Source organism: Alexandromys fortis, unplaced genomic scaffold (genome assembly GCF_014885135.2).
Source record: "Alexandromys fortis isolate MF-2015 unplaced genomic scaffold, M_Fortis_MF-2015_v1.1 scaffold_50, whole genome shotgun sequence".
NCBI classification, from domain to species: domain Eukaryota; kingdom Metazoa; phylum Chordata; class Mammalia; order Rodentia; family Cricetidae; genus Alexandromys; species Alexandromys fortis.
In genome coordinates, this window is record NW_026067932.1 from 408,873 (window position 1) to 418,028 (window position 9,156).

Below are 9,156 nucleotides of genomic sequence, written 5' to 3' on the forward strand. Positions count from 1 at the left end.
CAGAGCAAGTTAGCCTGAACAGAGAGGTGGCAGTCCCAAGACAAGACATACTGGTCCTAGGAAGCAGGCAGACTTTAACAAGTGCTGCTCCTGGCGCAGGCTAGACTCAACTACCACTTACCTAAGGCTTTATCCAGATGTGAGATGATCTGTCCTTCGCTAACGACTGGCAAATCTCAAGGACTCCCATAGACCACTGTTGCTTCCAGCTGCTTGTTCATGCCAGGAATGCCACCTGCTATACCCTTCCAGTCACAGCCCGTCTCCCCTAGAAACTCAACTTCCGTCTGCAGCTGGCCTGTGCAGGTGGGGTTTTCTTTGCTCTTCTATTCCCGAAAAGGAGCAGGATGTGTAGCTTGCCTACAGACACAAAAGGTGTCCCCACCATCACAGCAGACAAGATGACCACAGCAGACAAGATGACCTTTGGCATCTCTTTATTAGGACCTATGTTCGTGTATTTTGCAAATACAAACAGGTACTTAGCAAATACATGTGTAGTTTTGAAACATTTTATGGGTCTGAATACTTCATTCTAAAATGTGGGGTGGTTCATTATTTGTCAGGGAGACATCTCCATCCTCAAGTGACCGAACAGAAAACAGAAGCTACCTGAAGGCCTGTTCTGCAGGCTCCCCTTTGAGAACTGCAGGACAGCTGTGCAAGACTCACGTAGAATGACTATGATTGATCATAAACACACTCGGTCTCTGGGGCTCAGAAGAGACCAACACTCTCAAGTCCTATTGTCACTTCTCAGAACTTAGAGGATATCACTCGGTGCTGTTGGGCCTCTTCTGTGGACATGGCAGCACAGACACACCACCATCTTCCTCAGGCTGCTACATGCCAGAGAGGATGAGACAAAAGTTTCTATCTTGTGACAAAAAAACGTGTATCAAAAAAACTTGGGAAAAAAAAAAAGAAAAAGGAAACAGCTGGAAAGCCCACAAGTTAGTTCTTGGCAGAAGCTGCAGGTTCTGGAGACTGAAGGAATTCATAAGGGTCATGGGTAACATCCGGCTGCTCCCCAACACTAAGGCGAGAAGGACTTCCTGTAGGTTTAAAAGAACACAGCATTTAAGAACACAAAACAGATCTGCAAAGCTTATGAGACCAACATCTGTGATTGATTGATAAATGTCCTTCCTGATACCACACACACAGGTGCATACATACTCTGAATTAGGGCTGCCTGCAACCTCCTAAGGCTCTACTTTGCTTGATACCCTGATCACAAGGTGATCAGAACAAAAACCAAATCTTAGTCTCTCTTCTGGCAGCTGCAGACGGGCTTTTTTGAAAAGATCAGGATTCATTCTGTACACGGAATACTTCAGAAGCACGAGAGGTCAAAAGAGAACAGATGGCAGCGGAGGCCAGGGAAAGCAGCTCCTAAAGGTCTAACCCATTGCTCTGTGTTAGCCAGACTTAGTTATCTTTAGCTGAGGGTCCTACAAATAAATACCAGGGACTAGAAGACCACAGAGAAAAGACATTACCAAAGAAACTGGCATGCAAGAGGCCGTGTTTGATGCCGTGTTCACCAGAAAGTTAAGAGGTTGACTGAGCAGAGATCTCAGGATTGATATGGAGCTATAATGGCTTTTCTGAGTCCTATGCTGGGATGGGACCGGTGTGGGAAGGACTTGTATCAGCACGTAAAATTTAAAGTGCAAAAGCAATCAAGAGCCGGGTGATGGTGGCGCATGCCTTTAATCCCAGCACTCGGGAGGCAGAGGCAGGCGGATCTCTGTGAGTTCGAGACCAGCCTGGTCTACAGAGCTAGTTCCAGGACATTCCAGGACAGGCTCCAAAGCCACAGAGAAACCCTGTCTCGAAAAACCAAAAAAACAAACAAACAAAAAAAGCAATCAAGAGGTGATGGGAAAAAGGAAAAGCAAACAAAGGAGTCTATTTATCTATGTTACTCAAAGGCAAACAGGATAAGATTTGTGTCAAGCCAGAATTCACAAGGACAAACACCGACAGAAAATCAGACACTGTTGGTAAGCTGCTGGAAGACTTTAAAGCCTAAGCAACAGTTCATAAAAGACATGTGATAAAACTTCAAATGAAAAAAAATTAAGCTGTCCTAGAGATGGGTAACTATCCCCCCAGAGCTTACTGTATGTATTTCTCTCCTGCAACGAAGTACACTTGGGATGGATGGTTTTCGTGTTTGTTTTAAACCCAGCTCTGTTCCTTTCAACAGTGAAGTGTGGCCAATGGGAAGACAAGAGCTGTGGTGCTATCTCAGAACCTGTCATAACTAGGTATCTAGTTCTAGGGGCAGGCATAGCGGCCGAGTGCAGCCCTGATTTCCCTTGGTCTAATGCCGGATGCCAGAATGAGCAACACATGCTGGCCCAGGACTCCCTGGTGCAACGACATGCAGTGGCCCTATGGTGGCAGCACTGCCCCACGATAACAGGGCTAACGGCTCACAGAAATGGAGTCTGTCTAGACGGGATAGTGTCTCGTCCGTGCTCCCCCACAAACTGTCCTGGGGAAACACAAATGATGAGGCTGTGTTGTGCTGTACTGGACCTTGATGATGTTTCCTTTTTAGTTGCTTTTAGCTGTCCAATACCAACTGGGACTTGTTTGGAGTGGACTGTGGGACGCCTTCAGAGATCTTGCTCCCACTCTGTAAAAAGGTTTTGTTATGCAATAGTTGGTGCCTTACAGACTTGGAAAAGTGCTTGAAAAAGGTGAAGGCAGCAGTTCCAGAGTCTGAATGAGGCTCTGTACTGGTGAGTTTCTGTCCCTGGGGAAGAAGGAACTTCGAATGGCTTGTGGGCGTGTCTGTGGGCATTTTCTTGATTGCTAACTGATATAGGAAGGCCGAGCCTACCAGGTGCTGTCAACCCTGGGCAGGTGGGCCTGGCTGCGTTAGGAAGGTGGCTGAGCAAGTCAGAAAAAGTCCTCCATGGTCTCTGCTTCAAATCCTGCCTCCAGATTCCTGCCTTGCGCTCCTGCCCTGGCTTCTCTTGATGTTGAGACATTTAAGATGATGTAAGATCAACACCAAGTTGTGGTTAGTATTTTATCACAGCAATAGAAAAGCTAACTCGGACAAAAATCGTAAGGTTCTTACTTGAAAAACCCAGAGTGGGTTAACTTCCTGAGTTGTTGGAGAGGAGGCCCCTGAGGCTCCTCAAACCATAAAGGCTTTCGCCACTGTGCTGTTGTTAGCTGCATGCTAGAATGAGACAGTAACTCTACTACTGATGACACACATACTATTGTTACAGGACATGGAAAAATCAGGCTGAGACTGAGCTACGAGCTCTCTTCCTGCTGGTTGGTTTTCATACTGCTAGATGGTGACATGCTGTGTGTGGTGGTCTGAATGAGAATGGTCTCCAGAGGCTCACACGTCTGAACGTTTGGTCCTCAGACAGTGGGACTGTTTGCAAAGGATTAGAGGTGTGGCCCTGTTGGAGGAGGTCTGTCACTGAGAGTTGAGGTCGCTGCCTGTGAATGAAGATGTAAGTTCTTAGCTGCTGATTGATCCAGTGCCAAGACTATACCAGTCCACCACCTCTCCCACACTCCCTGCCATGACGATCACAGACTAATCCTCTGAAACTATAGCCACAGTTTTGAGACAGGGTTTTCTATGTAGCTCTGATTATCCTGGAACTCACCACACAGAGCATGTTGGCCTTGAACTCATGGAGATCCACTTGCCTCTGACTCCTGAGTGCTGGGATTAAAGGTGTGTGCTACCATGCCTGGCACTTTCTGATTGAATTAATGCAGGAAGAGACTCACATATAGTTCTGTGATCCAGGGCAAAAGCCAGTGACTGGGGAGGTCACAGGGCTCAGCAGGGAAGCAACTACTATTGCTTTGTTAAATGGAGGGGATCTGTCTGTCAATTTGCCTTCGAAACATTTGTGTTTATGCCCATAGACCACTACTGCTGTCAGCCTCAGCTCTTAGGAATAAAAAAGACTGCTGATGTGGCACAGTGTCCAGTGCTCAGAAACACATGGAGGAAAACAATCATCTCACTCACTCTAAAGCTTAAGGAACATCATGGGAGGAGAGACAGGAGGAACGACTTACCTGTGCTCCTATAAACCCCAGAAACTCACTGGTTCACTAAGCTACACTTCTTTGTCCTGTTGTCAGTGCCACATCTGGGAAACTCATACGACAGGCTCAGGAAACTACAGAGATCTCAGATCCTACACGGGGCTGGGATACTCAGTGCTAGTACAGAAACCCCTCACCAGGGATGGTTATACACTCTCCCAACAGAAAATGAACACTCCATTGGTTGATAGAGTCAAGGAAAAAATATGGAATGGAAGGACAGGTGGTAACAAATCTATATTAAAAACAAATATCCTGCCCCCTCCCCAGGATACACAAGGGTGTAGAGATCTCCCAGAACAACAACAACAAACCCTGATGAAGGCCACCATCCTGGCCCTGTGGGCCCGATCCCTCACCTCAGTGCAGGCTCCCTCCACTAGCCTGTGTGAGACCCTTACCTGGAGGGTGCTGCTCCCTCTCAGAGGCAGTGGACAGAGAGCTGAGATTGGAAGATGGCCGGGAGCCTCCTCGCTCTGCTTGTGCTTCGTGCAAGTCCTGCAGGAGCCTGGTTGTCTCATCCAAGTTCAAGTGGCTCTCATCGTGGTCCAACTCCTTCTTCGCTTTCCCTATGTGACAAATATGATGCAATGCTGGTAAGCTTCGTCAGCACACACAGACCAGACACAGCACAGCTGTTCTGTAAGATCACTTTTAACTCACAGGGAGCCAGCAGATATCACATGGGTGTCCTAATCTCTAGTTCTGACACTGTCCCCTGGAGACAGCATCTGATCCCATATGTTGAGGGTATAATTAGGCCCTAACCACAGCCCCAGGGTGTTTCCTGTTCTGACTAGTAGTAAGTTAACTCCACAGGTTCTCCTTGGCTGTGTTATTTTCCAGGGCAGTTTGTGAGCACAGAGAAACCAAACAAGGCTCTCTTACTACATCACACATCACAGGTGGGCATATAAAACAGTGCCCAGGATGCCTCACCCAGAGAGCTGAGCATGGACACATCCAGAGAGACATCGGGGTATGGTTTCATTGACATGAAATCCAGAACAGGGCCACTATCTCCTAGTGGGTCCCCAACCTGCAGAAGATGAGAAAAATATTGATTAAACAGACAGCACAATTGTCAGCTAATGCCAGCAGTATAAATCAACAGCCTGTGCTAATTTGAGCCCACCTCACAGTAACACAAATGAGCACTATCCTAAAGGCTGCAGTTCAAGGAACATGGAATCCAAGATTATTAGTAGAAATGCAAATGTCCAGGGACCTAGTCAGATCAACACACTTCTGACAACTTTCCTCTTTACTAAGAGTAAACAACCCTTTGCTAACTTCTTAGGAATTCGTTAACACAAGGAACTCAAGGGCTCACCACCACCCTTTTCAGGAGCAATGCGACAGATTCCAAAACCAAAGGTTCCTCTTCTAGCAAGGGTAAGACTGCAGTTTCCCAGGACTCTGAGAGCTCCTGTTGCCCAGCCTCTGCTCGTATCTTCATACTAAGGTCTCACAGCATTCCCTGGGAACTTAATCTCCTCAGGTACACAGGTCTCTGCTGGCCAGTAAACTTTGCAGCACAAGCCCAAGTCACAAGGGAAATGGGTCCCCACCCTGCCTGAGGACAGTGCCTAGGTGATGGCTTTGAACTTGTCTCTGAGCTTAGATTACAGCCCTCTGGGTCAGGTCACTAAGGTAAGCAGATGACAGCAAAGCAGGGCCACTGAAGCCCCTCTTCAACAACTAGCAGCCCCTGGACAGAAGGACAAGAGGCTGGCCACGCACTGCAATGACTAGTAACCACAGACACTCCAAAAGCTGAGCTTCTGTGCACATGCTGGGGAAACCCACCTTCACGTCATCTGCAGGTCTCATGGGGATGCTCCTCCTCTGCCAAGTGACAAGACAGGACACAAGTTTGCCATCAGTTTTCCATTACAAGGTGATCACTTACATTGCACCAACAGTGGCTTGCTCGCTGCCTGGGGTTCTGCTCATTACACCCTCACTACGTCTACACCTGAAGCAGGGGTTTTACAGGGCTCTTCACAGGTGGTAGTGAAGTTAGACCACAGCTGGTCAACTCATTCAGTTTCTGCCAAGGGTTCAATACCACGCTGGGGCTGGGGTGAAGGGGAATATGGGTAAGAGGATTCCCAATTTTATATCGAAACCAATTATTAAAACAAACAAAAATGGGCAGCTTGAGAAAAAGAGACCTGGATGATTAGTCTAGAACAATGGATGTGGACTGATGGAGGCAGCAGAGACATCTACTGCACTGCTGGAATGGGATGAGCTACATGTCCCGTGCTCTGGGAAGAGCATGCCTTCAAAAACACCCTATTTTTAGGTACATTACTCAAAAAAGATCATTTGGTATGTACTTCCACAGATTTGATCATGTAATATTTTCACTAACTTTTAATTAGAAATATGGCCTTTATTTTACCATCTGTTCCTTGCAGAAGATTCCTCTAGCATTACACCTTGAGTACTGAGCACCACTTTTACTGTGGCCGTATATGTGAAATCCAGAGTTCCCCAGCAGCACAGCCTCACTTCAGGGACACATGGAGCAGTTTCCTGCCATACCAGACAATCAGTAGCTAGAAATGGCAGGTGCTGGGTCAGCAAAATGCATCATCAGGTAGAAGCACCTGCTGCTCAAGCTGAGAACCAGAGTTTGGTCCCGAGACTCCACAGTGGAAGAAGGTAACTGACTCTCAAAATCTGTCCTCTTTTCTTCATATGTTTATCAGACACAAAGTAATAAGAAAAAGGTTTTAAATGAATGGCCTATGCTAATGTCTTGCCTGGAAAGAGAGACACGTGAAGAATGGCAACCATAACAGGAGCCAAGTACACGTGGGTAGGGCTGAAGTCTGGATGGGGCACAAGACTTCTAGGCTCATATCCTCCAAATAATAATAATAATAAAGACAGCTTTTAAGTATAATTTAAAGCTTAATGAACAAAAAACAGCCAGCAATGACCTCAAGAGCCTGCCTCCCTGAAATCTAGTTGGCTGGACAGCTCTCTGCACCGGAGTAGCAGCAAGAGTGGGACCAAGAGTCTGAGCCCACAAAAGTATGTCAACTTCAAACCCCACCTGCTTCAGCTGGAAGATCATCCTTGAGTGATCTCCACCTGTGATTTGGTCCAGGAGGTCGTCTACCATTTTCTTGCTGTAGCTCCCAGCATCCTTCACGAACTCCTGCAGGCTAGAAGAGAACCCTATAAGGGAATGTGCTGAGAAAGCATCGTGTTCCAATTTCAAGATCCACCCCAACAGTGACAAAGATTTTGATTCCCGACGTCCACTGCCAACACTCCTCAGTCCTCTGGGAGCTTCCCAGGTATGTGTGGGTGGGTGGGGGAAACAACTGGACTGATCGTTCTCAAACAATTTTCAAAGTGGTTCATGGCAAAAAAAAAAAAAAAAAAAAAAAAAAAAATTAAAAGAGCTCCAGGAAAATTTTTTAAATAAAGGCAGTAACACATGCAGGTATACAATCCATAAAAAATCCTAAGACGTACTAGTTATCTAAAGAAGGCCGTCTATGTCCAACAGTCTTGACATTTCAAAGTACAGGCAGCATGGACTATAAAAGTGGTAGTGGGCAGATATGGAGGGTGGGGTAAGACTCAGGCACACCTTCTGGTACACTTTGATTTCTGGATCATATGACTATACTGACTTAAAAATAAAATTTAAGATGCTCACCAGGGAACAGTCCTCACGTATCCGTGTGACCTGGCTTACCTCAGTGCACACTGCACACCAGTCTCGTCTCCATATGCCGAGTATAGAAGTTCCATCTCATCTGATTTCAGGTCCCCAAACACAGAGTTGTTCTGCATTGAAAGTGCAGTGCTTGCACTAGAGAGGAATGTAACTAAAGAGAAGGGGCAGAGGGGAAGTCGAAGTCATGCTCAATGCACTGCCAGCATGCTACAGCCATTTTTCCTTCCAGGTTATCTCAACCTGAGCCCATGCCTGGTTTCTTCCTTTTTCTTCCTGCCTGAGCACAAATGCGGTAGCAGGAACTGCCCATGGATACTGCAGAGTCTACTTAGCATACCATTACATCTTGGACCAAGGGCCACAAAGCAAAGACCGACCCTTAGGTAGAGATGAGCATGGACAAGCAGAAGTGGTTCTTGGAACCAGTCAGTTCATGAACCCCCTCTGACAGAAGCAGGAGCTGAACCAACACAGGATACACTCTTTCCCAGGCTATGTCTACGAGGCTGTGCTTTTCAGTCTGGTAGAAGTCACGCCGTGTCCTGCACTCTGCTATGGCATTTCCTTCTCTCTCCTGTTGGACAATAGCTGCACCCCCCTCTTCCCTGTAACATAAATGCCTCCTGGGGACAAAACTGCTGAGCTAAGAAGCAAGGACAAGCAATATCTCAAAAGCAAAGTGTGAGCAATGACAAGTTGTTCCCGCTTGGGATCGGAGGAGAGTGCTCTGAGACCTGCCGATGGCTCAGTGCTCCCCGCCTGCATCAGGCTTAGGCAGGCAAAAGAACATGGCGGATTCCTGCCGCCATACAGAGACGCATTTTCAGACTGCACAGTGCTCTGCGTATCAGATTTGGCTGTAACTTGGATAAAAAGAATTCCTACGCTGCACACTCGTTCTCAGAATTAAACTGCTGATTGCGGCTCCAATATGAACTGCTGTGTGCCTGGAACTGTGCTCAGCTCAGAAGCACCAAATGACTCTGAGGCTGGAGCGGTTGCTCCATGCTGAACTGTGCTGGTCTCAGGCAGGAACTACCATAATTACCTTAAAACCGTGCAGTTAAGGTTTAGACTGGGCAGGACACAGGCAGTACCGTATTACCTATACATGGTGCAACTTAAGTTTTTAAGAAGTGCTTAACATTTTAAGAAATGCTCCTGGATAGTAAAAAAATTACAGATTCACAATAAAACAGATTCAGACATAAAAGACCACACTGTTGGATGAATGTACGTAGGCTTGGGAGAGAGAAGAAAAAGAATATAAAGAATAAAGTTAATGTCTTAAAAAGAAAAAGGGTAAAGTCTTTAAAGAGACAGAGTACAGAAGTACAGATAGT

General features: G+C 46.6%; 1 protein-coding gene across 4 annotated transcripts in view; it reads right to left on the reverse strand.

Annotated features, from left to right (window-relative positions):
* Positions 1-420: 420 nt before the first annotated feature.
* Brd9 (bromodomain containing 9) overlaps positions 421-9,156 on the reverse strand; it is a 22,112-nt gene continuing 13,376 nt past the window's right edge. For all 4 annotated transcript variants that reach the window (XM_050145685.1, XM_050145684.1, XM_050145683.1 and 1 more), the window contains 6 exons: positions 7,832-7,964; positions 7,178-7,289; positions 5,917-5,955; positions 5,047-5,146; positions 4,509-4,676; positions 421-1,055 (listed from right to left, as the gene is read on the reverse strand). In XM_050145685.1, the coding sequence (XP_050001642.1) occupies positions 955-1,055; positions 4,509-4,676; positions 5,047-5,146; positions 5,917-5,955; positions 7,178-7,289; positions 7,832-7,964 (653 nt within the window). In that variant the 3' untranslated portion in view covers positions 421-954. The remainder of the gene's footprint in view (positions 1,056-4,508; positions 4,677-5,046; positions 5,147-5,916; positions 5,956-7,177; positions 7,290-7,831; positions 7,965-9,156) is intronic.